Below are 27,292 nucleotides of genomic sequence, written 5' to 3' on the forward strand. Positions count from 1 at the left end.
CTCCTCCCATTCCCTAGGCAGCCATTTTGTAGCTGACTCATCCCCTTCTCATGGCAGCTATTTTGTAGATGGCTCCTCCCCTTCCCTAGGTAGCCATTTTGTAGCTGACTCCTCCCTTTTCCTAGGCAGCCATTTTGTAGCTGACTCCTCCCATTCCCATGGCAGCCATTTTGTAGCTGACCTCTTCTCATGGCATCCATTATGTAGCTGACTCCTCCCCTTCTCATAGCAGCCATTTTGTAGATAGCTCCTCCCCTTCCCTAGGCAGCCATTTTGTAGCTGACTCCTCCCATACCTATGGCAGCCATTTTGTAGCTGACCACTTCTCATGGCAGCCATTTTGTAGTAAACTTCCCTAGGCAGCCATTTTGTAGCTGACTCCTCCCCTTACCTAGGCAGCCATTTTGTAGCTGACTCCTCCCCTTACCTAGGCAGCCATTTTGTAGCTGATCTCTTATAATGGCAGCCATTTTGTAGCTGACTCCTCCCCTTCCCTAGGCAGCCATTTTGTAGCTGACTCCTCCCATACCTATGGCAGCCATTTTGTAGCTGACCACTTCTCATGGCAGCCATTTTGTAGTAAACTTCCCTAGGCAGCCATTTTGTAGCTGACTCCTCCCCTTACCTAGGCAGCCATTTTGTAGCTGACTCCTCCCCTTACCTAGGCAGCCATTTTGTAGCTGATCTCTTATAATGGCAGCCATTTTGTAGCTGACTCCTCTCATTCCCTAGGCAGCCATTTTGTAGCTGACTCCTCCCATTACCTAAGCAGCCAATAGGTAGCTGACTCCTCCCCTTCTCATGGCAGCCATTTTGTAGCTGACTCCTCCCCTTCCCTAGGCAGCTATTTTGTAGCTAACTCCTCCACTTACCTAGGCAGCCATTTTGTAGCTGACTCCTCCCCTTCTATTGGCAGCCATTCTGTAGCTGACTCCTCCCATTCCCTAGGCAGCCATTTTGTAGCTGATTCCTCCTCTTCTCATGGCAGCCATTTTGTAGATGGCTCCTCCCCTTCCCTAGGCAGCCATTTTGTAGCTGACTCCTCCCATTCCCTAGAAGCCATTTTGTAGCTGACTCCTCCCCTTCTCATGGCAGCCATTTTGTAGATGGCTCCTCCCCTTCCCTAGGTAGCCATTTTGTAGCTGACTCCTCCCTTTAACTAGACAGCCATTTTGTAGCTGACTCCTCCCATTCCCATGGCAGCCATTTTGTAGCTGACCTCTTCTCATGGCATCCATTATGTAGCTGACTCCTCCCCTTCTCATAGCAGCCATTTTGTAGATGGCTCCTCCCCTTCCCTATGCAGCCATTTTGTAGCTGACTCCTCCCATACCTATGGCAGCCATTTTGTAGCTGACCACTTCTCATGGCAGCCATTTTGTAGTAAACTTCCCTAGCTGACCACTTCTCATGGCAGCCATTTTGTAGTAAACTTCCCTAGGCAGCCATTTTGTAGCTGACTCCTCCCCTTACCTAGGCAGCCATTTTGTAGCTGATCTCTTATAATGGCAGCCATTTTGTAGCTGACTCCTCCCCTTACCTAGGCAGCCATTTTGTAGCAAACTAATCCTTCTCCCTAGGCAGCCATTTTGTAGGTGACCTCTTCTCATGGCAGCCATTTTGTAGTAAACTCCTACCCTTCCTTAGGCAGCCATTTTGGAGATTACCTGTCCTCATGGCATCCATTTTGTAGCTGACTCCTCTCCTTCCTTAGGCAGCCATTTTGGAGATTACCTCTCCTCATGGCATCCATTTTGTAGCTGACTCCTCCCCTTCCCTAGGCAGCCATTTTGTATCTGACTCCTCCCCTTCTGATGGCAGCCATTTTGTAGATGGCTCCTCCCCTTCCCTAGGTAGCCATTTTGTAGCTGACTCCTCCCCTTCCCTAGGCAGCCATATTGTAGGTGACCTCTTCTCATGGCAGCCATTTTGTGGTAAACTCCTACCCTTCCCTAGGCAGCCATTTTGTAGCTGACCTCTTCTCATTACAGTAATTTTGTAGTAAACTCCTCCCCTTCCCTAGGCAGCCATTTTGCAGCTGACACCTCCCCTTCCCAAGGCAGCCATTTTGTAGCTTACCTCTTCTCATGGCATCCATTTTGTAGCTGACTCCTCCCCTTCCCTAGGCAGCCATTTTGTAGCTGACTCCTCCCCTCCTTATGGCAGCCATTTTGTAGATGGCTCCTCCTCTTCCCTAGGTAGCCATTTTGTAGCAGACTCCTCCCCTTCCCTATGCAGCCATTTTGTAGCTGACTCCTCCCCTTCCCTAGGCAGCCATTTTGTAGCTGACTCCTCCCCTTCCCTAGGCAGCCATTTTGTAGCTTACCTCTTCTCATGGCATCCATTTTGTAGCTGCCTCCTCCCCTTCCCTAGGCAGCCATTTTGTAGCTGACTCCTCCCCTTCTCATGGCAGCCATTTTAGATGACGCCTTTCTTAGGTAGCCGTTTTGTAGCTGACTCCTCCCCTTCCCTAGGCAGCCATTTTGTAGCTGACACCTCCCCTTCTCATGGCAGCCATTTTGTAGCTGACACCTCCTCTTCTCATGGCATCCATTTTGTAGTTGACCTCTTCTCATGGAAGCCATTTTATAGTACACCCCTAACCTTCCCTAGGCAGCCATTTTGTAGCTGACTCCTCCCCTTCCGTAGGCACCCATTTTGTATCTGACCTCTTCTCATGACAGCCATTTTTTAGTAAACCCCTCCCCTTCCCTAGGCAGCCATTTTGCAGTTGACTCCTCCCCTTCCTTAGGTAGCCATTTTGTAGCTGACCTCTTCTCATGTCATTTTGTAGCTGACTCCTCCCCTTCCCATAGCAGCCATTTTGTAGCTGATTCCTCCCCTTCTCATTGCAGCCATTTTGTACATGGTTCCTCCCCTTCCCTTGACAGCCATTTTGTAGCTGACCCCTACCCTTCTCATGGCAGCCATTTTGTAGCAAACTAGTCCTCTTCCCTAGGCAGCTATTTTGTAGCTGACTCCTCCCCATCTCATGGCAGCCATTTTGTAGCTGGCTCCTCCCCTTCCGTAGGCCGCCATTTTGTAGCTGATTCCTCCCCTTCCCATAGCAGCCATTTTGTAGCTGATTCCTCCCCGTCTCATTTTCTAGCTGACCTCTTGTCATGGCATCCATTTTGTAGCTGACTCCTCCCCTTCTCATGGCAGCCATTTTGTAGCTGACCTCTCCCCTTCCCTAAGTAGCCATTTTGTAGTTGCCTCCTCCCCTTCTCATGGCAGACATTTTGTAGTTGGCTACTCCCCTCATGGCATTCATTTTTAGCTGACTCCTCCCCTTCCCTAGGCAGCCATTTTGTAGCTGACTCCTCCCCTTCCCTAGGCAGCCGTTTTGTAGCTGACCTCTTCTCATGGCAGTCATCTTGTAGCTGAAAGAAATACAAAATATTCTACCCATAATAGATACATTGAGAGTCTCCCATTGTTTTAAATCTTTTTTAACCTCTGTCCAGAGTTTCTCATAATTATCCTGGAATAAACGCAAGTTTGTGCTAGCAATATTAATACCTAAATATTTATACGTTTTAACTATTTGACATCCTGTTTTCCCTTCTAAACCTTTCTGACTCTTCCTATCCATATTTTTCAGAATTATTTTTGATTTGGTTTGATTTTTAAACCAGTTACCTCTTCAAAATCTTTAAGCCTCCTATTAATCGAGGGGAGTACAATAAATCTAAGCACAAGCTAGACAAGCCCATACGCTCAGTTAAAACCTATCATCGCTCCCAATAGATGGATCTGGAAAGCTCTACAAAACACAGTTTTGCAGGCCCTTAAACCAGTCACAAAGATGCCTTTTGCACACATTCTGTCAGCCATCTGCTAAAACTGGGGCCGCCACAGAGAAGGCCCGGGGTCTCAGTCCAGCTAATCAAAAATCCATCTGGTGGACCCAGTGGCCCAGACCTAAGCCGCCGATGACCTTGCATAGGCCGTTGACTCGTGATGTCTTGTTCCGTCAGGTTGCCCGCGAGACCCCTCAATGCAACACAACGTAGTCACAATTTTGGCCCAAGCTCTGGATAAGCAGTGCAGCTGTGGAGTATCCCGCGCTCACTTCCGAGGTAAGCTGGCCATTTTGTTTGGTTTCACTGGAGTGAAGAGCGTTGTCAGATTCTTGCCCAAATTGCATCTAAGCTGTAGCATGTTGCAGCTCCTCATTTGCGTGGTCCCAGAGCCTACTGAGAAACGGGCCTTTCGAAAGCGTTGAGAACATACAGCCGAAGATCGAAGATTTTCCTTGCACTTATTTATTCAAAGATTTATACCCTGCTTGTTCCAGGCCAGCGTTTGACTCAAAGCAGCTGCTTATCCAAAGCGCTCTTTCTTCCTCAGATGCTGCCGTCGCTTGCCAGGGGCCACACTTGATGTTCTCCGCTCTCCTGATGGCCAGATCGGCAGAAGAACTCACTCATCTGCTACAGGATGTCTCTCTCTTCCTGGAGAGCAAGGAGGTGGTCGGCCCTGGCGAATGGAATGGCACAGTGGCGACAGCGTGTTCGAGAGACGCCAACGTGACAGGAACACCTCCGGGTAATCATTGGTGTTTGGTAGATGGGCAGGATCCTTATCGCGGAGCAATAACGGACAGGCAATGGCAGGACTTATCCAGGGTCAGCTTGGGAGCTGAACTTCCTTTTGAATTCATTGGAGTCCATCTGGAGAGCTACAATTCGGCCACCTCTGCTCTAGGGACTGCCTAGAACTTTCTTGCCACTTGGGCCAAAGGGTTGGAAGGGGTGAATGGGGAACCTAATGTATATGACCCCAAAGAGACTGGTCAATGTAGGACAGTATTTTGAGAACGTCCTAAAGTCTCTCTTGAGTTCTGGTGGTCAACTGGTGCCACTTGGACGATATGAAATACACACAGCCCCCTCCCCCTAACGTTTACAGACCCCTCCTCCCCCTAACATTTATGGACCCCCTCCCGCTAAGTTCACGGACCCCCCTCCCCCTAACATTTACGGACCCCCTCCCGCTAAGTTTTACGGACCCCCCTCCCCCTAACATTTACGGGACCTAGACAGAGCCTCGAAGTAAATTAAAAGTGTGATTGGACGAGGCATCTCCATTTTCCTCTGAGGCACGGTGGCCACGCTGCGGCTCTCCGGATGTCCATGGACTACAATTACCATGAGCCCCTGCCAGCAGGGGCTCATGGTAATTGTAGTCCATGGACATCCGGAGAGCCGCAGCGTGGCCACCCCTGCTCTAACCTCAACCAGTTCCCAGCTGCATGATGTCCGTAGCATTACGAATCGACTTCCTTTAACGGCATCTAAGAATCCCTCACCCCCGTCGGCGGCTAAGACTAAGCCTTCTGTCGTAAATTTGGCATTTTGGTCTTTAAAGCAGCCACGCCGGAGAAGCCGGGAACAACAGCGGCGCCCCCGATCCCCCAGGACGAGCTCCTCATCAACGAGGTGAATCCGGACAACCCCGGGTCCCGAGAAGACACCGAATACATAGAGCTCTTCTACCCCGGAGTCGCGCCCTTTGACCTTCGCGACTACTGGCTAGTCCTTTACAACGGCAAGAACAACCTGGCTTACAAGGTGGTGAACCTGACGGGCCACCGTACCGACGTCCGGGGCTACTTCCTGGTGGGCAGCGGCGGGGTGACCCCCGAGCCCTCGATCATTCTGCCCCCCAATACTATCCAGAACGGAGTGGATGCAGTGGCTCTCTACCGCAGTGCCACGGCGAGGTACGAAACCAACATGGCCCTGACTGGCGAGGGGCTGGTGGACGCCGTGGTGTACAAGGCCCGGGGCTCCGATCAGGCGGAGAAGCTGCTCGCGGTCCTCGCTCCGGGTCAAGGCGTCCTGCACGAGGATGACTCCCACAGCGAGCAGGACGAATCGCTGAGCCGGTGTCACAGTCTCAGGCCCAGAAACCACGGCAGCTTCCAGGTAAGGAGCACCAAATTGGCTTCTCGGAGCAAACCCCGTTTCAGGAACCCTCAGGAGGACCTTTGGTTGACCCTCGCGTTCCTTATTCCCCCCGCCCCTTAAAGTGCCCTTTGCATTGCATGGCTACTGCATTGCATTGAAGGGCACGGAGCATGCTCAGTTCTCAGCATGCCACAGAGTTGTTGTTATGAGGATGGAATGGAGGAGTGGAGGTCCAAGTATGCTCCCCTGGATTCCTTGGAGGGAGGACAGGATAATAAATGGGATGGAGAGATTGATCTGCATGCTGCTGTACTGCTTTAATCAGATCTCGGGCCTAACTAGCAAGGACGTTCTGTAGCAGGGGGTCACCACTGAAAAAGCCCTGTGTTTAGTCTGGTTTCCTCCAGTGAAACCTTAATCTGGTTCCTTCCTTCCTTCCTTCCTTCCTTCCTTCCTTCCTCCTTCCCTCCCTCCCTCCCTCCCTCCCTTCTCCTTCCTTCCTTCCTTCCTTCCTTCCTTCCTTCCTTCCTTCCTTCCTTCCTTCCTTCCTTCCTTCCTTCCTTCCTTCTATTTCCTTCCTTCCTTCTATTTATATTTATATACTGCCTTCCTCTTATGGCTCAGGGTGGCTTACAGCAGGGGTAGTCAACCTGTGGTCCTCTAGATGTCCATGGACTACATTTCCCATGAGCCCCTGCCAGCATTTGCTGGCAGGGGCTCATGGGAAATGTAGTCTATGGACATCTGGAGGACCACAGGTTGACTAACCCTGGTTTACAGGGAACTTGGAAATCAAAATACTTGGAAATCAAAATACATGGTTAAGTGATAATAGCAGAATGAAAACAGTAACATCTACTGATAACCATTTTCCCTAATTGGAACATTAGCACTAACAGTAGATTGAATCCCATGGTTCAGATATGCTCCCAAGACGGGTTGCCCTGTTGAGACTCCCGGTCGAGGAAAATGGCATCTAAGAACCAACTCCGCCTCCTCCTCCACGTGCAGCCAGCTTGGGCTAGTCACAGCCCTGGTAGAGCTGTTCTCACAGAGCAGCCCCTCCCATCCTCACCCACCTCCCAGGGTGTCTTTTGTGGGGAGAGGAAAAGGAAGGCGATTGTCAGCCGCTTTGAGACTCCTACAGGCAGAGAAAAGCGGGGTATAAAACCAAACTCCTCCTCTTCTTCGAAACACACGCCTGTCTGTCTGTGTCTTAGGTCACAGTGATCACTCCTGCCCGCGAAAACGCCTGCCCGCCTCCCGCCTCCAACTCCACCGAGGACGTGGCTGGCAACCACTCTGTCTGGATCAACGAGGTGGGCTTGGCGAACTGCTCCGTCCCGTACCGGTTCATTGAGCTAAAAGGGCCGGCCGGCGCCAGCTTGAAGGGATACTCCTTGGAGTTCTTCTCCAGCCAGGATCCCAAGCCGTACGTGAGCCTCCCTCTGCGGGGCACCTTTGGGAATGACGGCCTGTTTGTCCTCCTTTCCGAACAGCAGCGCAGGCCCGGCAGGGCTCACGGTACGTGGCTGGCCGCACGGGTGTTGTGTCGGTGTCACAGGGCACCGGTCCCCTTTCCAGGCAGGGGCTCATGGGAGTTGTAGTCTGTGGATGTCTAGAGAGCCACAATTTGCCCACCCCTGTATCCTTACAGGCCTTTTCTCCTTCTGGGCCTTGGTTATCGGGAGGGTGGCCCTCTCAGCTGGAAGCGTGATAAGGTTGTGGATTATAGAGCATGTTGGAAGAGGCAGGAGGGAAATTTACCTCCCTCGGTTTTACCCACGGACACCCTTGGATTGCCCACGGCTTGGTCCCAGTTCCGTATCTCTCAACAGTTGATGCCTTCCTCCCTCCCTGACTTTGCAACTCCTATGTCCTCTCCTGAGTCGTCAACAAAACCGGCTCCCCGATTCCGATTCTGCTCGGCTGTCCCACCATGCTTGTATTTCTGCCACGGTCCTATTTTGCTGTGATGGCAATTGAATTTTCATGTCCTTTTAATGGGGGGTTCAACTCGGTTTTATGGACTTGTGCCACGAGCTGGCTTCGGGAGTGGCAGGGGGATGGGTGGGTGGAGGGAGGGAGGGAGGGATGGATGGATGGATGGATGGATGGATGGATGGATGGATGGATGGATGGATGGATGGATGGATGGATGGATGGATGGATGGATGGATGGATGGATGGATGGATGGATGGATGGATGGATGGATGGATGGATAGATAGATAGATAGATAGATAGATAGATAGATAGATAGATAGATAGATAGATAGATAGATAGATAGATAGATAGATAACAATAACAATAACAATAATGCTGTTCCTTTTGACTTTCCAGAACAGCTGGTTACGCCCTCGCTTTGGAGAGACCTTTCTGCACACCAGCGGTTCCACGCTGTCGCCGTGACCAGCCGTGCCCCACAAGCCCATGACCACCCGCTAGCGAGCGAGCAGAGCCTAGAAGACGTGGTGGCTTTCACGCTGAATTCCAGCGCCGGCCGAGGACATCCGAGCTTCCTGGGACCCATCCACGTGGTTTCTAGCGAAGGAGAACGGTGAGGAGGGGGCTCCTGGCTCGGAAGGCCACCCCGGGCTTCTGCGTTGCTGCCGGATCACAATTGCACACAGCCGTCTGCGGTGTTGTGGGGAGGGAGCTGCCCAGCTGTGTAGCTTCTGCAGATCCGGTGCGGTGGAAACTCCCCGGCTGTCGTTGTGTTGCCCTGAACGGGCTTGCCAGTGAGCACGGTGGCGGCCGATCTTCACACAAAGCTTGCCGTTCCTTCCGCAGGCCGGTCTCCTTGAGCCGCTGTTTTTCCTGCAGCAGCGCCACCTTTGCCGTCACGGAAGTCACTCCCGGCTCGGAGAACAGCTGCCCCCGGGAGTCTTTTTCGGTGGTTCTTGAAATATGCCTGCAGACGCCCAGTAAGAGCAGCTTTCTGCCTCCCGTTACAGTGGAAAGAAGGTTCAGAACTGGGATTCCCTCCCCGGTGCTCCCCAACCTGTTAGTTAGACCAGGGGTAGTCAACCTGTGGTCCTCCAGATGTCCATGGACTACAATTCCCATGAGCCCCTGCCAGCAAATGCTGGCAGGGGCTCATGGGAATTGTAGTCCATGGACATCTGGAGGACCACAGGTTGACTACCCCTGATATTAGACCCTGTCTTATTGGATTCGGCCATAAGATGTTCCCAGCTTTGCCATGAAACCAGGGATTTGGACACTAGCATTGACCAGGGGGTGGCATTTTTGTGTGGTCGGCCCGCCTGGGAAAGGGGTTTAGAGTCTGAAGCCCTATTCCTGCCTTAAGCCTCCTCCTTTCTCCCCACTCCCCACCCCGCCCGGTCCTCCATGGGCATGGCAGAGAGGCATGCCCCACTGACCACTTCCGGCCCAGTTCTGATGCTGCTCGGAGCCTGGAAACTATTTCAGGGCTCCCCCGCAATCGAAAGGTCGAAAAAGGCCGGCTTAGAAGGGTCTCGAGCAGCAGCTTGTTCCCCCAGAAATGGATAAAACGCAGGAAAAAAATCTGTATCAATCTCTTTTTTCCCCTAATTTAGATTAATTTTAAAAATGTTCTTTTGTGCCTGCCAGTGGTCAACCAGCAGAAAGGTGGCAGGCTTCCACCCATGCTAGTTTTCTGCACGGAAAGGGTGGAAGTTTGAATTTGGGCCTGTGTCAAAATCTCCGTTCAAAACCACACAGGGAAGCTCCTTGGCTCTCCACTGTAACATTTAAATCTGGCTTTAATCCCACTATAGCAGGGTGGCTTAAAACGGAACAAAAAAGTTGGCGTTGGACTCTGTCTCTCTCTGTCTCTGTCTCCCTCTCCGTCTCTGTCTCTCTCTCTGTCTTTTTCTCTCTGTCTCTGGCTTATACAAAACGTTTGCCCAGCCAATACAAGCTAAGGTGAGTTACAGCCCATTCGCATTGAAATATGAGTCTTCCAACTCTGTGACTCTGCGATTCTTAAAAAGATATCTTTCAATCTTTACAGTGCCCCTAGACCCTGGCCTTATTTAGCTAGGACAGACCAACACAGTGACTCCTTTGCGTTCCTCTTGACTCAGACTCAGCCCTTCCGCCGTCCAAACCAATGACGTGTCTCTCTCTTTGCCCGCCTCCGGCTAGATTGCTCCACGTGGTCTCTGCACCCCTCAATGCTGGCTGGTCTCCGAAAGGCGCTGGCCGATTCCATGGAGGAGGACTGTTCCTGCGGCGTCTCTCCGTGTTACTTGCAAGGTCTGTGTGAAAATCGCCCCTGAAGCCAACCTGCGGGATTTGCACTCGTTCCACTAAAATCCTGTGCGGAGTTACTCTGTGCGGAGTTACTCTGTGCGGAGTTACTCTGGTTGAACCTCTGGATTCAGTGAGCTTTGCCTGGTGGAATTCTCCCTGGATGCAGTTAGAGAAAGGGGTGGGCCAAACGGCGGCTCTCCAGCAATTCATGGACTACAATACCCATGAGCCCCTGCCAGCGCGCTGGCAGGGGCTCATGGGTATTGTAGTCCATGAACCGCTGGAGAGCTACCATTTGGGTCACCCCTGCACTAGATGAACCTTTGCTGGGATCCAGAAAGACTGCTCCCGTTCCTGTGTTCTGGGCGTTTACGGGAGAACAAAGCGCCGACACAGGAGTCCTTTTTTGCTTTTATTCTACCTCTTTCTCCCTCCGACCGGCAGGACTGAATTTCACCTGCTTCAACTCCATGCTGAAGCTCTCCGGTCAGCTGTGGGCCAGGTCCTCCGAGCAGCGAGAGCGGCTCTCCAAGTGGCAAGCCGGCTTCTCCAGGAGGCCGCGCCTTTTCCTCGTGGACGGCAAGCCGCTCAGAGCGAGCCCGTCGTGCTTAGCAGCCGACAGGATGGTCCAGACTGAAGGTGAGCAAGTGCGGAATCTTCCCGGCCAAGCGGAGGGGTGAGAATGACGTTTTGTGTCCTCCACTGCTGTCCTCCACTGTTGGATCACACGGTCCTGTACTGCCTTCTTCCCAGCGGTGGTTTTGGGAGGTCACAGCCATTAGCGAAAGGACAGTTATCGGAAGAACATCTACAACCGCCAGGTAGCCCCACGCTGCTGCTTCATGGGCAGCTGAACTCGCATGTCTCAAAGCCTTAATGTGCAAATGTCATGTGCAAAGTAAAATCCAAATTCCCGACAACGTTAGGCTTTACTTTCGTGCTTGAATCCAGCATGGAGAAACGCAAAACGCCGTATGTAAGAATACCTTGGCCTTCTTTTCCCCTTTCCCGACCTTGTTACTGTCGAGAAAGCCCTGAAACTTTCTCCAGGCTTCGAGAAACCCCCGGGAGTGATGTCAGCAAGCCACGCCTCCCTGCCACACCCCCAGAAATGACGTCGCCCAGACACTCCCACCGGATGTGACATCACTAGGCCAGCAAGGAGTCCCTCCCCTTCCCAGCCCCTCCAGGCCCATCGCTGGCTGTTTTGGGAGGGGTGAGGCAGGTTGACGTGACCGTGTATGGTCCTATCACCTGATTAATTGAAATTTTAGTCTGAAAAAATATTTAAAATGATTTAACTCCCACCCAGTTGGAGAAACCCTTCCAGGTCACACAGGAAACTCCAGGGTTTCACGAAATGTTGGCTGCGAAAGCTTGCCCTAGAGATCTGATCTACAGGTCCCCCCCCCCCCCAAAAAAAAAACACACACCTCAGCCTTGGCCCCTGGACCTTTCCCAAGGACAGCCATTTTATTTTCCCAGGAGGCTGGGGATGGTCGCTTGTCCCCTTGGCCCTTCACCTGTTCTAAAACGACATTTGTATAGCCAAAACGTCTGCGGACGTCTCCATCCGTCTGAATGTCTCCCAGGTGATAAGAACTCAAGGCAGACAGGTGACTGATGCCAGCTTCTTCCTCTTTATTTACTGCCAGCTCCAGTTCAGACCTGGGAGATTGCTCTCGCCGTCCTGGGATCTGTTTTGCTGGCCCTGCTGTTAATCGGAGCAGCGTTGTACGTCGTCAAAAGGTAAGGGGCTAGGCACCCCTTCCCCCTGAGATCGGCACTCTGCTTTGGATCATGGCTTGCTCCAGGATCTGGCGAGATCAGAAAAATTTCCCAAGCCCCAGCGGTATCGGAAGGGACCCCTGAATCATGCCTGGAATCCCAGGACGGTTCTTTTACTCCCAGGGGAAGACCATCCCTCTGCTAGCCTACGATCCAGAGACGAGCAGAGTAAATGCAGTCCTCGATTCACTTGTGAACAGGAGACTATTAGAGATGGGCAACTGCTGAAGGGAGTAAGGGGAACGGGCAGTCTGAGCCCCTTTAGACCCTTTTGCAGCCAGTGTGAGCTCCAACCTGGTTTGTGTATTAATAAATGATTCTTGGAAAGGCGGCTTACAGCCCAAAACAAGCTAAAAACCAGTGGCTTATTCGGTCATGGCTCAGTTTTGTAAAGGTAAAAGGTAAAGGTATCCCCTGTGCAAGCACCGGGTCATGTCTGACCTTTGGGGTGACGCCCTCCAGCGTTTTCTTGGCAGACTCAGTACGGGGTGGTTTGCCAGTGCCTTCTCCAGTCATTACCATTTACCCCCCAGCAGCAAGCTGGGTCCTCATTTGACCGACCTCGGGAGGATGGAAGGCTGAGTCGACCTTGAGCCGGCTGCTGGGATCGAACTCCCAGCCTCACGGGCAGAGCTTTCAGACTGCATGTCTGCTGCCTTCCCACCCTGCGCCACAAGACGCTCTATTATGAGCCAATTATTATGACACCAGCGGTTAACAATGTTGCTCTGAAGAATAGTTCTCTCCTTGCCATGTCTTGATTGAAATGGTTTTGGCTTGCACGGTCTCTGCCAATGCAGATTGTATTTTGATGTGGGCGTTTTAAAGGGCGCATCCTTCTTCTCTTTAAAAAGCAGGGAAGCTGGGCTTGGGTTAGTCGAGCCATGTAGGGCTGAAGGATTTCAGCCTCTGCCCTCTCCTGCGTGGCCCCATATTGGATCAAGGCCCGGTGGCCGTGATCGGTTTAGAGCAGGGGTAGTCAAACTGCAGCCCTCCAGATGTCCATGGACTACAATTCCCAGGAGCCCCCTGCCAGCGAACGCTGGCAGGGGGCTCCTGGGAATTGTAGTCCATGGACATCTGGAGGGCCGCAGTTTGACTACCCCTGGTTTAGAGTGTCGGGGACTTGTTTAATTTAGTTAATTAGGTTTTTAGACCACCCTCCCCTCAAGCAGGCTCACGGTGGTGTACCGAAAACAGGAAACGGTTGCAATAAATTAAATTTAAAACTGAATGCTCAGATCCAGCCCCTGCTTGCACGTCACATGGCTCCTGTCCTGCCTGCCGGCCCAATGTGAACTGCGTACAGGTTGATGCGCTTTACCCAAAATTGGTTTGGGATGTGGTTTCCGGGGAGGGACTGTCTTGAATTCTGCCCTTCGTGTTTTTGTAGAAAAGTCGCACTGGGTAGCCAATAAGTTGCTTCAAACACTGGAGGGGGAATTTTCTAGAACTCAAGTTCCAAAAGTCAGACCTTTTGGAATTTGGGGGGGGGTCTTTGTCTTCCTCCTCCTTTGGGGACGTTTGGCCCATGCGGGAGACATGTCCTACCGTCCCGTCTCAAGGCCCCTGTGATTTCTGCGAACTCAACTCAAAATCCATAGAAAGGCAGAATAGAATAGGCTGGGGGGGGGGGGGGAACGGGCAATCCTATTAAGTATGTCCAGTTTCTTCAGGTATCCAGAAAACGCCGGCTTTGACTTAGTGCAACAGATGCGCTTCTAATCTGGCGGGCCAGGTTTGATTCCCATGCAAGAGCTTAACAGAAGCGTTTCCAAAAAGGGCCGACCGGCTTTCCTGTTCTCACTTTGTTGTTATAATAATTTTGTATTGTTTTGGGGGGTTTGGAACTAGGGTCGCTGTATGTGGGCAGGGAGTGGTGAATGTCCTGCTTTCTGCAGGGGGTTGGGCTAGATGACCCTGGAGGTCCCTTCCCACTCCAGGATTCTACGATTCTTCAGCCAAGAAGGCCAAAAACCACACTCTATACGTCAGGTTAAACAATTTATACACCCTCTTCCTCCTAAACCCCCTTCCCCGGGATGTAGCCCGTAAATCTCCAGGGATTTCCCTGAAAATTGACAAGGCCTAGAAGAAAACACAAAGATGCTTTATAATAAGAACAAAACTTTATAATAAAACAGAACTATTTACAAAATCTACAAGTGGCCAAGAGCCGCCGGAGGCCCCTCCGCAGCCGGCGGCGTAGCCCCACCCAGCACCCCTGGGCCGCTTGCGGGGCGGCCCAGGCAATGCGGGGTGGGGCTGGTGGAGGGCCGGCTGCAGAGGGCTCCGGGCTCAGGATTATTTCCTCTAATTCTTCTTCCTCTTCCTCTTCTTTCTCCTCCTCCTCCTCTTCTTTCTCCTCCTCCTCCTCTTCTTCTTCCTCCTTCTCTTCTTCCTCCTCCTGTCCAAGCTCCTCGGACTGTGCCTGCGGGCAAAAGAGAGGGGCACCAATCAGCCTGTGATAAAGGCCAGAGAGGGGGATTCAGGGAGGGGGCCTCACGGGCAGGACGGGGGTCCGGGGGCTGAGCTGGACTTACCACAGACGTTATATCTTCAGAGGCCCAGCTGGAGACGAACCCACTGGGTGTTGATGCGCGCTCCAGCGAATAGTCACTATCCTGTTGGAAAGGAGAGAAGAAAAAAAGCGTTAGACATTGTCCCTCTGACCCGTCAACCCCACTGTGCCGCCCAACATAAACCCCCTGGAAGACTTACCATACTCCAACTGTCTTCCTCAATGTCCTCAAGGACCTGCAGGAAGAAATGGGGATGGGTGAATTTCCTGCCTGGGGGCAGCCTGAGGGCAAGATGCCAGGGAGGGAGGACAGGCACGGCTTCCCCTCCCCTCCCCTCCGCTGCCCTGCCTGCCCAGCCCCTTCCTGGCACCAAACGGCCCTTTCTATTCCCCCCTCCCCCCACCCCTCTCTACTATAAGCATTAAGTTAAGGTCCTACTTACAAGGTCGGCTGCCATTTTTGCCATCTTCTTGGCCTGAAATGACGGTTGGCCCCTGGGCGCCCAATGGAAAGCCCCGTTCTGAGCCCGCATCACAATGGGTCCTGGAGCTTTCCTCTGGCGGAGAATCCGTCCCTCGGGGGGGGGGTTGTTGCTCTGGTGACCCCAGAAGAGAAGGTGGGGGCCGAGTCAGGAAGGGACGCCAAGCGGCCTCTCTGGTGGTTTCATGTCGAGCAGAAACCCCTTCCCGATAGATCCCTCTCATGAACGAATGAAATCGCACCTTCCTTTGGGCCTGGATCCTACCGCTCTCCTGCCCGCATGCAGGACGTGGGTCCATGCTCGGCCCCTGTGGCCCCTTCTTGCATGCCCAGGGACATGCCAGTCACCACTTTGGGGCTGGGAGGTGAGTTTCCTGCAGGGCAGCCTGGCCAGGGGTTCTGGTTGGGGCTGGGCACCATCTGGGCATGGGACTGGGGCCCCTGTGGGTGGGCAGGCAGTTGTGAGCTTGCTGTGTTCTGCAGGGGGTTGGACTAGATGACCCTGGAGGCCCCGTCCATCTCTATGGTTCTGTGAGTGGAACATTAATTCAAAAGTGTCCCCTCCTTTCAGAGGATCCTGGCTTCCCTTTCTCTTCTCCGTGCTCCCCCACATGCAGCCTGCTGGGTGACCTTGGGCTAGTCACAGCCCTGATAAAACTGTTCTGACCGGACAGTAATATCAGGGCTCTTTCAGCCTCACCCACCCCACAGGGTGTCTGTTGAGGGGAGAGAAAAGGGAAGGAAGCCGCTTTGAGACTCCTTCGGGTAGAGAAAAGCGGCATATAAGTGCCAACTCTTCTTCTTCTCCAGTACTATCAAGGCTCTCTCAGCCTCACCCACCTCACAGGGTGTCTGTTGTGGGGAGAGGAAAGGGAAGGCGACTGTAAGCCGCTTTGAGACTCTTTCGGGTAGAGAAAAGCGGCACATCTTTCTTCTTATTATTATTTGAAAGCAAGAAATGTAACCAGACAAGTTCCTTGTCAGAACTGGGGTACACTAGGACAAGCACTGTTCAAAGAGAACAGACCAAGCAAATAGAAGAAGAAGAGTTAGTTCTTATATGCCGCTTTTCTCTACCCAAAGGAGTCTCAAAGTGGCTTCCATTCGCCTTCCCTTTCCTCTCCCCACAACAGACACCCTGTGGGGTGGGTGAGGCTGAGAGAGCCCTGATATCGCTGCTTGGTCAGAACAGCTTTATCAGTGCTGTGACTAGCCCAAGGTCACCCAGCTGGCTGCCTGTGGGGGAGCGCAGAAACAAACCCGGCATGCCAGATTAGAAGTCCTCACTCCTAACCACGACACCAAACTGGCTCTCTAGGGAGGTATCCAAAGCTGCAGTGCTGGAGAAGGGGGAGATTGGGACGGGGGGGGGGCGGGTGTGAAAGGAAGGGGAGGAAGCAGGGAACAATCAACTCTCTGGATTGACATCTCAAACAGAATCGAAACAAACAGCAGGAGCACGGCTTTCTGACAAAACACGGGCGTAAAGAGAGCCAATGAAAAGCGGCCATTTTGATCCCCTTCCCTCTCTTTTCCAGGCGGCCTCAGCATTACACCACCATCGAGATGAATGATCGCTGTGAGATTATGGCAGACATCTGACAGATGCTTCTGGGAGCCCACCTTGGCCAGGGAAAAGCCTTATTGGACCCAGAAGGAGGACCCCCGCACCCACTTGGCGTTTGCCCCAAGAATACCACACTCTGCTTTTTAAGATTTAAAAGATCTTTCATTTCTGCAGAGGTTTCTGCTTTCCCTCTCAGCACTGTCAGATATCCAGGCCACGCCGGCGAGGGGGTCTTGGATGCTATTACGTTCCTGAAGAGCTCTCTGGTTCTTGGCGGTCCCCCACCCCCAAACAAGCCGTCGCGCGCAAACCTGATGCGCATTACAACAGCCGACGCATGTTGAATCCCCGTGTTGGGCGCAGATGGAAAAGCGCATGATCCTGAGACTTCGCCCACGCTGCCTCGGCGTCCTTGAGTGGCCCCGGGCTCTCCACGGCTGCGCCTACCTCACAGGGTTGGTGTGAGGATAAAACCTGGGAGCGGTGTACGCTGCCCTTGAGCGCCTTCGAAGAACGGTGGAATTAAAAACACAACGGACTATGTAAACGGTGTGTTTCCGACCAGCGTGCCAGAAATATCTGTGCTCAAGCGGGGAACGTCTGGTGACGTGGACGCAGGGCCTGCTCCAGGCCTCAGTTACAGTGTTTGCGTGGGGGGGGGGGCTCTCGTCCGCCATTTTAAGAGCAAACCTCCAAACTGAAAGGTGGGATTTGAGCTGCCGTGGAGAAGGGAGAACGTCAGAATTCAGTACTGTCCCCCTTCCCAATATAAAGACACAAATCTGAGCAAATCTTTTACGAGGGGTGGAGGATAGATTTGTTATTGCCGATATCTCATTCCTTCCTGACGCCAACTAGAGAAATGCTTCTAGGCCTTGAATGGGGGTCATAATTCCTCCACCTGTTCCCATTTTTTGGCATCTTTCCTCCCCCCCCCCACCCGCAACTACTGTTTAAAGCCATTATGCTCGGTCCTTTGTGTGTTTTAATAAGGGATGGGGGGGGGGTTTCAGCCACAGGTGGCCTTTTTGCAGCCTTTCCGTGCCCGAGTCCTAGCTCCGAGTCCGCCCTCTGGTCTCTCTCCAATGAGGGAAGTGATGCCGTGAAATCTGGCAGCCTGGGGGAACCAGATGTCTTAAGGACAGGTGCAGAGTTCTGCAACGGGGTCACAAAAAAGAGGCACATGCCTACTTGGATGGGAGATCTTGGGGTACTTGCGAAGCTATTGAGCAGCGGCAAGAACGACCATATGCCGTCTTGGGCTGTATGCACAGAGGCATCACAACAAAATCACAAGATCTCGCTGTATCCCGCCTTGGCCATGGAGACGGAGAACTCTGCCCTTCTCCTTATTGAACTGTATCTTGTCCTCATTTGCCCACTTTCCCAGCGTGTTCAGATCTCCCGAATTCTGTCTTTATTCTCTGGGGTGCTTGCGTCTCCTCCCAATTCAAATCATAGAATCACAGAGTTGGAAGGGGCCTCCTGGGTCATCTAGTCCAACCCCTTTCACTATGCAGGACACTCACAACCCTCTCGCTCATCCACTGTCACCTGCCACCCTCTGGTGTCTCCTGCAAATTTAATGAGGAGTCCCTCCACCCCCCTCATCCAGATCGTTGATAAAAATGTTGAAAAGTACCCAGTACCGAGTCCTGTGGCACTCCACTCTCCCTCCAATCTGATGAAATCCATTGATAACCACTCTTTGGGTGTGGTTTTCTAGCCAGGTTCCTATCTGCTTAAGCAGTCTGCAGTCCTCCAGTTTGCCCATCCAAACATCGTGGGGAACCTTGTCAAAAGCCTTCCCAGGAGAGCAACATCCACTGCGTTTCCACGATCTCGTGAACTCGGTCATCTCTCTTCTGAGCCAGGGGGCATTTTTGCAGTTTATTTCTGAGATGCGAGTTTGTAAGGACTGCAACGTTTTGATCAGGAGGAGTTATGCGAGAGCGGAGAGGCAAAGCCAAGGAAGGAAGAGAAAAGACCCGGAGCAAGAGTTACGGACAATAAATGGAGGTAAAATGCTTCTTTCCGATATCCGTTCCAGGATAATGAGGACTAGAAACATTGGGGTTGGGTTTTTTTTATAGCAAAACTGAAATGGCACACACAAAATTCCTGTTCCTGGACTGTAAATTTGGTTATTAAAAGAAGACGTGTATGTCTTTGTATATGAACAGCATATGCCTGTCATTTCCCCTTTCCAAATGCGTCAAGGTGAGAAAACAAATGGCTACAGGAAATGGGTTTTATTGTTAATTTTCCTTGCCGTTTGACAGGGATATGAACAAAGGAGTTATCAGCTTAACGTTATTTGTAGTCCTGCCTCACATGACCATCTTACACTTTCTCCCTGTAAGCAAGTCTGCGGTGAGGAATAGGAATATGAACAAAACGTGATACGATTTATTTCTTTTAAATTTTTGAAACTTTGCTTCATTATAATTAAGACAGTTGCTTGCTTCATAACTTTTTGAAATTGCTCCCAACAGGAAACATGTTTTCAGCTATAGCTTTGCAACACTCCTTGCATTTCGTAGGCTCCAAGCAAAATGGTAAGTGTTGCATCATGTTGTGAAATAGGAAGGAAATAGGCCATGGTGCTGCTGAGAATTTAAAAAAAAAAACAACCCCTCCCCAGGGTAGATTAGTAGAAAGACTGTGTATATAAACCTTGCTTGGGACCATTTGATTCAGGGGGAAGGTCTGTTAATTCTTCTGGGTGGAAAACGCCACTGTCAGATTAATCTAAATTGTCCCGCCCGCCGCCGCCGCCACCACCTAGAAACGGAAAACAATCTGATTCAGTACTTTTAATATACTAAAGAACAGAGGTCATTTGGCTCAAAGGTTGGTTAATTAAATAACCAAATACATCTCTACTGAGGAACAATGTCTGGATCGAAATCCTCTTGGCTGTTATCGATACTCGTTCAACACGGGGTATAATAGTGCTAGCCTACCTTACCCGGGTGTCAGAGCACAAAAAGCCTACTTGAAATGTCCTCCGTAGATGGTCCTCCCACGTCCCGTGCGACCAGAATGCCACAAAACTTTGCCACGTGCTCCACTGTACCCTTGGCAGCAGCTTCCTGTGGGGGTTACAACTATACTTTCAGGCATGGGCAAAAGTGTGTGACAGCTTTAAAGGCAATGCCAGAGCTGCCAATTAACATTGCCTCTGCCCTCTACTGGCCACCAAATGACAATTCTTCTGAAAATCTGCGTTTGGATCACCTGGACCTTCAATTTGAGGACTTTTCCTGAGAACGGTTGGTCTAGTCCAGGGGTAGTCAAACTGCGGCCCTCCAGATGTCCATGGACTACAATTCCCAGGAGCCCCCTGCCAGCGAATGCTGGCAGGGGGCTCCTGGGAATTGTAGTCCATGGACATCTGGAGGGCCGCAGTTTGACTACCCCTGGTCTAGCCAATGGACCCACTTCTTCGTTGCAATGGAGGCAGAGCCCCATTGGTGCAGCTCCAGGCGCTCTCTGGTCCCCTTTGCCCATTCCGTTAACAGCAGATACACTTCTGGGTTCCCCTGTTCCACTCCACTGTGGAGCAGGGGAACCTCGTTGCCTCCCTCCGCTATACGCCTCCAGCCCAACCTTTTCCGCACCAGGAATTTGGCCCGGCCCAGCGCCTGTCCGGTCACGGGCTAATTCCTGGTTCCGGATGACATCGGTGCCGGTCCGGGGCAGTCCCAGGCCTCGTGCGGTGCAGGCTTGAGGGCCTGTATCGTGCCAGGCCTGGCGCCAACCCCCCAACCAAACAAGCGCTGGGCCGGGCCGAATTCCTGGTGCGGAAAAGGTGTCAGTGTGTGGGTTTGTGTACAACCAAAGCAGGCACAAAGCCAGGAAACGCCTCCCACGTGGAAGCTTTAATTTTTCACAGCCCGCCCCGACAGTCACGCTAACACGTGGGCCCTGGCCCAGCTTTTGGGAAGTCCTTGCACGACACCCTCCCAGCCCTTAGCCTCCCAGCTGTCTGCACCGTCATAACATTCATTCGTTATCAAGCGCCTTCCGGAATCAAGGCCCAGAGGGAAAATCAGCGCTCCACAGCTCATTCCCTGGCGTCCTACATTGAGCGATGCCGACACAAAGCTCCCTGAGAGCCACAGGAGGCCCGAATGGGAACCCGGAGAAGAGTTCTGCGTGTCCCTCATCGTCGAGAGCTGCCACGCAGGGCACCTGGAAGGAGGCCGCGCCAGTCCGAAAGCGGGTTTTGCTTCTGTGCGTTCCTCCGCTTCTCTTTGGTCAGATCAGCTCCATCTTGAACTGGCTGAAATTCGGCAGAGGAGGGGAGGGGTCCACCAGGCTGCCGTAGGGCGCGCAGGGCTGGCTCCCGGGGTCCGCCTCTGGGCCGACGGTGGCGCCGAGCTGCTGCAGGGCCATCAGCACTTCCTGCTGGGTCCGCTGCTGGTGCTCCTGCTGCCGCTCCAGCCGACACTGGTGCTCCAGCACCGCCTGCACCGCCTGCGCAAGTTTCTGGACCTCCACGTGCACCGCGTCCAGTTTTTCGGAGAGGGACTGGGGGGCGGCAGTGGGGGCCGACGGAGCCACCATCTGGCCTCCCCACGGGCAGGCCGCGCTGGCTGGCGAGTAGTCGGGGCTGGGAGAGGAAGTCTGCGTGCTGGCCTCTTTGGTCTGGAAGAAGAGCCAAGAAAGAAGGATCGGGGTCAGGAGAGGCGGGACAGTTTGAAATGACTCTGAAATTCTGGCCTCCCTGCCCCAAGCATCACCAGAACCTTTACTGTCCTCGACTCCCAGTACTGACCCGTTCAAGCACGATTTCTTGTGATGCCCCCCCCCCCCCAAACAATCTGAACGTTTGCAAATCCCATTCAAATATTGACTTGACTCAGTTCCGGTTTTGCGTCGGTGAGGGTGCCGCCACTGCCGATCCACAAAAGCCAAAGCAGTCCAGAATAGTCCGGCATTCCTGCTCCATGGTGCAGGCGGGCTTTTCCCCTCCCCTGTCCCGCCCCGTGTCCTGTTTTGATAACTACTGCCTGTTTCATCATGGTAGGCCAGACCTGAAACTTACATGGCTGCGGCAGCCGATGCTTGCTGTCATGGCAGGAGAAGTTGACCCAGAAGGGTTACTGGTTGGCGGCACCCTCGGCAGGAAGGACGAGGCAGGCAAGGAGCCAGACTGAGTCTGCCCATTTTGGACATTGGCCTGATTGAGAAAAGGAGAGAATGAGTGCGTGCACAAGGATGTTATTTCGTGGATTTTTCATATTAGGGGACCCAAAGGGGGTAAAGGTCTTGGCCTCATGCTTCCTACCTTTTTCTGGAGGTGGATGGCACGGCCGACGATTTTCCTCTTCACGATCAAGGCGGGGTTCCTTGCTGGAGATAGGACTGGCTTCCCTTTGCCATGCAGAGGATGCTGAGGGACCACGGGGGCATCAGGAGCGGGGTAGCTGAGGGACGCGGAGGCCACCTGTGGCGTCGAGCAGTTATCGCCTAGAAAAGTAACCAGAGAAGGGAGAGGCATGGCCTCTAGGACCGACCCAAAGAGAAGGGACAGCAAGGAAGAACCTCCAAAATGCCTATGAACATGCTAAACGCAGCAGCCAGAGTCCTCACCCTGTGGACAGGCAGCTGCGTTGGCTTCCAGCAGAGGAACAGATTCAGTTGGTTTTGACCTTCAAGGCCAATTGCAGGATTGCTAAACCCCCCAGCACCGGTCAGGGTCACCGGTCAGAGACGTAGGGTGTGCTTGGCAGATTCCGTCCCCAGCAACTCCAGTAGAGGATCTTTCCCTGGAACCTCCCCTTACAGACAGGAGCAGGCTGGCCGTAATATATTTCAACTTGGATTGAGGTTTTGAAAGCTGGAAGCTGCAAAGGTTAATGAAAAATAAAGGGCTTGCCACTGAAGAAATATTGGCAATTGAAAACGGGTGATATCTGGAAGCAGTTTGGGCAGAAGTCCCGGTCAAACAAATCAAAACCAAGGAAAAGAAGGACGTTGTTGGTTTGAACATCTCTTTATCGACATTTTACACCATAGGGAAAAGGTCTCTCTTCTTTCTCCTAAGTCCCTGGAAACCTGCTGCTAGTCAGAGAAGACCAGGGGGCCAAAATGTGTAAAGGCGCTTCATATTACAGCGAAATGGTGCAGCGTAGCAGTTTGGGTCGGTCTAGACGAGGGAGATCCGAGTTCAAATCTGGTCTGGCATGAAGGCCGACCAGCCTACCCTACCAAACAGCATAGTTGTGAGGATAAGAACCACCTGTCCCCTAACTGCGCAGAAGGGGTCAGAATGTAGTTGCCGGATCGATGCACAATCCCAGGATTCTGGCAACAACAACGGAGATAACTTTATAAGCCATTTTGGATGCCTGTCAGGAAACAGCGCAGTATAAAGGAAGGAAACAAAGAGAACCTTACCTAGATGTGGTCCTGCAGAGAGGGCTCCACAAGTGGCATTTGGCTTGCCAAACCGCCCCCCGGCCTGACTCAGGGAGGTCACAGAGACGATTTTGGGGCAGTCCTGGTTGGCGTTAAAAGGCGGGACATCCCTGCTGGCGCCGGACCCCAGAGCAGGGCAAGGTGTCCCGTGGCCCCTGGACTCTCGTCGCTGGTGCTGCCCCGCCCCGTTTTCCTGCGGCGAGTTCCAGAGCTTGCCATCGTCCCACTCAGCCTGCTTGGCGACTATTCTGCTCTCCTCCTCGAGAGCCGGTGGCTGATGGGAGCCGGGCGGCAGCAGGGCCGGGTCCACGTTCTTCCGTTTGAGGAACAGGTATATGGCTTGTGGGGTGACCCGGATGTTGTCCAGCTCGAGGACCTTCTTGATCTTGCGGAAACTCAGGCCGGCTTTGCGCAGCTCCACTATCCGCTTCTTGGCCTGGTCGTCTAAACGCCCCATGATGGACCGTACAGGGGACCCCGCCCGCTCCTCTGAACTACCAGCCCGGGGTTACGTCCCAGATGGGCCGCATTTTTCCAGGGCAAGCCAGCCAAGGTGAGCCCACGCCGGGTGCTCGCTTGACGGCAGAGGAAACAGACATTCAGTGTGCTTTGAAAGTCTCCGCTGTGTTTTCGCCCGCAAGTCAGAAATCGGGCCCAATCTCGTCTGAACTTGGGAGCCAAGTGGGGTCAGCCCGTCAGTACTTGGGGGGAAGGCCAAGGCCGAGATGCACGGGCGGGCAGTGGCAAACCAGCCGAGTCGTATCCTGTCAGAGAAGCGGCCCAGTCATGATGGGAGGGGACAGAATGTTCTAGAAGGAACTTCGACCAGCTCTGTTTGTGAAGGATAGTCCCTCATTCCCGCTATATTCCACCCCAGCGTCTGGCGTTTCGACTCAGGCTCACGTCTCCGACGTTGCTCTTGATCCCCGTAGGGAGCTCTACAAGCGCACTTTGACAACCCCTTAGGAATCTTTCCTCCAATCCATTCGAGTCACGAAAGCGTCCCGGCTGGACGGCCTCGTCCAAGGTGAGGTGGCCGCGAGCCGACTTAGCAAACCCAGGGTCTGCAGTTCCAGAATATCTTACCTTTAAAACAGAAACATACAGTTACCACTCTGGGAAAATCCCATAAACACATTTTCTAGCTAACGTGGTTGTGAATTTCCTGCATTCTGCGGGGGGTTGGACTAGATGACCGTGGAGGTCCCTTCCGACTCTATGATTCTATGACTCCAACTCTATGATTCTGTTCCTCCCTACACAAGGCACTGATAGAGAGTTGGTTGCCACGGTTCTTAGCCGCTAGCTCAAGGTTACAGTTCAAATATATATTTCAGGGCCTGCAGATGTTTTTCTTGGCTATGAATCCCCCCTGCCTCTCAAGCGAGCACCCAGGACCCTGCTGGGCAACTTTTCAGGCCCACCTCCCAAAGGAGGCAAGATATCAGGCAGAACCTCCAAGGGGAGGAGATCTGGCCAAGTTTGGGGCCGCTCCTGAAAAGGCCCCGTGCCAGAGAGACGCTCAACTCCCACCCACGTGGCCTCAAAAACCACGAGGACTCGGACGAGAGGAACGACCACGATCGAAACAAGGCAGGGGCCCCGACTGTGTGTGGGGAGGCGATTTCTGCTTCGGTTCAACCTGCGCTTCCCCCTCCCCTTCCCATCTAAACACGGTTCCAAGGGCAAAGATAAGGATGACATTTTTTCCTATAGAGGAGGTTGTGTAAACAAGCCAGGCTCAGGTTGTGTACACAGACTGGTCCGATGAAGCTTAGACAGGGAAAAGCACAGAAGCGCTTATGGGGGGCGGGGACGGGAGGACATAATCCAGCTGTTAACTCTGCTGCGTCAAGGCAGAGGCGCACAAAGGAAAACGTGGCAGAACTCCCCATGGAGGGATGCCAAAGGGGCAACCACAAGGCTAGCGGTGCCTCAAGGACCCTCAGAAAGACCCCTGTCGGAATCTGATCACCGTCTCTAAGGCCCTTTTCCCAAACCTTGCTTGGAATGTCCCCGTGCAAATGACCAGGGGCAGGACGTCCTCTGTGGTGGCACCTGGCCCTCCCAGGAAACGCCTGCGTGGAACCATCTTGGCTTCTTTTTAGGTGCTGCATGACGTTTTTTTGATTTCCCCAGGTTTCTGAGGGCAGCTTTGCTTGGAGCGAATGGCGTGGGTTTTATTGCCAGTTCTTCGCTGGCCTACCCGGATTCTAGCTGTTGTTTTATCCTTTCCGGATGGCAACTGAACATTAGCAGTTTCCGGATTTCTGAGAAAGGCCGCATAATCCCTGAGGAGTTTCTGTGTAACCCCAGGGTGTCCCGGACCCGTTTGAGAACCCCTGGTTTAGACTGTGTGTCAGTGAGAAATAACATGAACGAAATCATTTTTTGAGCCGAGCAGCAGAATACAGAGATTTTTAAGGAGAACAACACTTGCAAAACTTGTCGATTGAGGATCACTGATTCAAGCAATACAGGTGGGTGGGTGGGTCAGCAGCAGTCCCCTAAGCCCACCTTCCAGAACGGGCTTGTTACAAAAGAACTCAAACCCTCCCCATGCGATGCTCTCAGTTCTCAAGGCTATGGGAACCGGTCCTCAAGGACGCCAGGCCCAGCGATGCTACCGAATCCAGCTCAGGCCTCCAGGAGGATCCTGGTCCCCTCTTTCCACTCGCCTGAAGAAGGTAATCCAGCCGGATCACCCAAATGATCGTTCAGTCCCCAAAGTGGGTCAGAAACTAGCCGGTGAGGGGTTCAGAATCACGGCTGAACAACTGGCAGGGCTTGGCTGCCACCCACCCCCCAGCGGCGATAACTGCAACAGCTCCAGCGGTTGTCAGAGAGAGCCGTCCCAAGAGGCTCTCAGCACCTACATCCTTCCAAGGGGCTCGAGTTAATGCGCCACCTTTAGATGGAATGAACCAAGCAGGGCAAAGTGGCTGACACAGAAGCAAAAGGCCATGCCTCTCTCCCCCAAGGCAGGACTATCGAGCACCTGAAAAAATTTACTGCAAAAAGAGGAGAGGTTACAGCAGGCCGCTGCGGGAGGAGATCTCCTTGCCCGGAGGGATTTTCTTCCACAGCACTCTAACCTGGGACGTTTCGGTACAGTGTCCCAGGAAGTGTGTGTGTACATGAAAGCTCACACCTTGCATACAAACATATCGGTCTTAAAGGTTCTGCATGGCGACCCGCTTGGATCTATGCGCGCCCCTGACACCGATGTCCCAAAGATCCGATGTCCCAAAAACAAAGCTATTAAAAAGTTACCTTAACTGAAGGTCAATGAAAGTCTCACCCCTGGGCATGCTCAGATTGTTTGCTGTTTGCGCCGATGCGCCGCTGTGCACTTTTAGGTCACTGTGCCAGGGATGTGAACAGACCTACCAGCTAAGTCCCATGCCTGCCGGGATCAGCCTGGTCCTCCACAGATCTCAGCCTGCCGGGAGTCTTCCAAGCCGCTCCCGGGGGCTCCCCAACTTAAGCAGCTGTTCAAAAACAAACTCCTGCCTTCTTTGTTTGATTGGGAGAAAGCCCAGAAATGGAGGCTGCTGGGAAGCAGAGTTGGGCATCCAGAAGGGGAGGAGCCCGGTTTTAACCCTTTCAGAGGAGGAGAGCAGAGAGGCCCAGCCACAGATCTGGGGCCGCCTTCTCTGTGGGGAAATGACCGTTTTCTTATATGGTTTACGCACTGACTATTCTCTCTCCAACTTTATTACATCACCTCAGCTGCCCTCGCTCTGGTGCGATATCCAGCTCACCAGCCCCCAATTCTGGGTGACCTGGGGCTAGTCACAGTCCTGATGGAGCTGTTCTCACAGAGCAGTCCTGTCAGAGCTCTCCCAGCCTCACCTACCTAAGAGGGTGTCTGCTGTGGGGAGAGAAAAGGGGATCAGAAGCTGATTTGAGACTCCCTCCAGTAGACAAAACCAGGATATAAAAACCAAGTCTTCTTCTTCATTGTGCAGGGCAAGCCGCTCAGTTCTGTAAAAGAATAAAGGGGCATCAGATCATAAGAGAAGTCATGTTGGATCAGGTCAATGGCTCATCCAGTCCAGAACACTGGGTCATACAGTGGCCAAGACCCAGGGGCCACCAGGAGGTCCACTAGCAGGCCCAGAACTCCAGTTGCCTTCCCACTTGTGCTTTTCTTGCATGCTGTTGCATTTCATGGTCTTTGAACCTCACTGTTCACAATCTCCCCCGTTACATTTAGGTATATAAATAGCTGCCGACTTAGGATGCACGTCATGCCTCTGAAGAAAGAGGCTTTAGTTGCAAAAGAAACATACCTGTTAGTATTCAAAGCCCCACATGATTACTGTTTTTATTTTTCTACTGCAACA

At 52.7% G+C, this 27,292-nt stretch overlaps 3 protein-coding genes across 6 annotated transcripts in view; 1 reads left to right on the top strand and 2 right to left on the bottom strand.

Annotated features, from left to right (window-relative positions):
- LOC143826949 (uncharacterized) overlaps nucleotides 1–18,655 on the top strand; it is a 42,896-nt gene extending 24,241 nt beyond the window's left edge. Inside the window, exons 7-16 of one of the 2 annotated variants that reach the window (XM_077315988.1) lie at nucleotides 3,981–4,082; nucleotides 4,354–4,551; nucleotides 5,377–5,933; nucleotides 7,136–7,439; nucleotides 8,259–8,475; nucleotides 8,709–8,842; nucleotides 10,050–10,160; nucleotides 10,602–10,796; nucleotides 11,813–11,906; nucleotides 16,486–18,655. In XM_077315988.1, coding sequence (XP_077172103.1) covers nucleotides 3,981–4,082; nucleotides 4,354–4,551; nucleotides 5,377–5,933; nucleotides 7,136–7,439; nucleotides 8,259–8,475; nucleotides 8,709–8,842; nucleotides 10,050–10,160; nucleotides 10,602–10,796; nucleotides 11,813–11,906; nucleotides 16,486–16,549 — 1,976 coding nt within the window. In that variant the 3' untranslated portion in view covers nucleotides 16,550–18,655. Of the gene's footprint in view, nucleotides 1–3,980; nucleotides 4,083–4,353; nucleotides 4,552–5,373; nucleotides 5,934–7,135; nucleotides 7,440–8,258; nucleotides 8,476–8,708; nucleotides 8,843–10,049; nucleotides 10,161–10,601; nucleotides 10,797–11,812; nucleotides 11,907–16,485 lie in introns of both variants that reach the window. The other variant, XM_077315987.1, reaches the window with a different exon arrangement.
- LOC143826952 (uncharacterized) lies at nucleotides 14,062–15,576 on the bottom strand. Its single transcript, XM_077315990.1, has 4 exons — nucleotides 14,910–15,576; nucleotides 14,667–14,702; nucleotides 14,489–14,569; nucleotides 14,062–14,376 (listed from the first exon to the last, which is right to left on the bottom strand). Exons 1-4 carry the CDS (start codon nucleotides 14,997–14,999, stop codon nucleotides 14,092–14,094), a joined length of 492 nt encoding a protein of 163 aa, XP_077172105.1. The 5' UTR covers nucleotides 15,000–15,576; the 3' UTR covers nucleotides 14,062–14,091.
- A 1,256-nt stretch (nucleotides 18,656–19,911) lies between the features above and the next one.
- On the bottom strand, nucleotides 19,912–26,930 carry LOC143826993 (uncharacterized). Of its 3 annotated transcripts, none has more exons than XM_077316117.1 (5): nucleotides 26,803–26,930; nucleotides 22,923–24,029; nucleotides 21,811–21,992; nucleotides 21,568–21,702; nucleotides 19,912–21,167 (listed from the first exon to the last, which is right to left on the bottom strand). In XM_077316117.1, the coding sequence occupies exons 2-5, from the start codon at nucleotides 23,398–23,400 to the stop codon at nucleotides 20,778–20,780; spliced, it is 1,185 nt and encodes a 394-aa protein (XP_077172232.1). In that variant the 5' UTR covers nucleotides 23,401–24,029; nucleotides 26,803–26,930; the 3' UTR covers nucleotides 19,912–20,777. The 3 variants fall into 3 exon arrangements, with proteins under 3 accessions (XP_077172232.1, XP_077172231.1, XP_077172230.1); XM_077316116.1 differs by lacking the exon at nucleotides 26,803–26,930 and adding an exon at nucleotides 26,334–26,523; XM_077316115.1 differs by lacking the exon at nucleotides 26,803–26,930 and adding an exon at nucleotides 26,217–26,523.
- Nucleotides 26,931–27,292: the final 362 nt, after the last annotated feature.

Source organism: Paroedura picta, chromosome 17 (genome assembly GCF_049243985.1).
Source record: "Paroedura picta isolate Pp20150507F chromosome 17, Ppicta_v3.0, whole genome shotgun sequence".
In the NCBI taxonomy this organism is placed as follows: Eukaryota; Metazoa; Chordata; class Lepidosauria; order Squamata; family Gekkonidae; genus Paroedura; species Paroedura picta.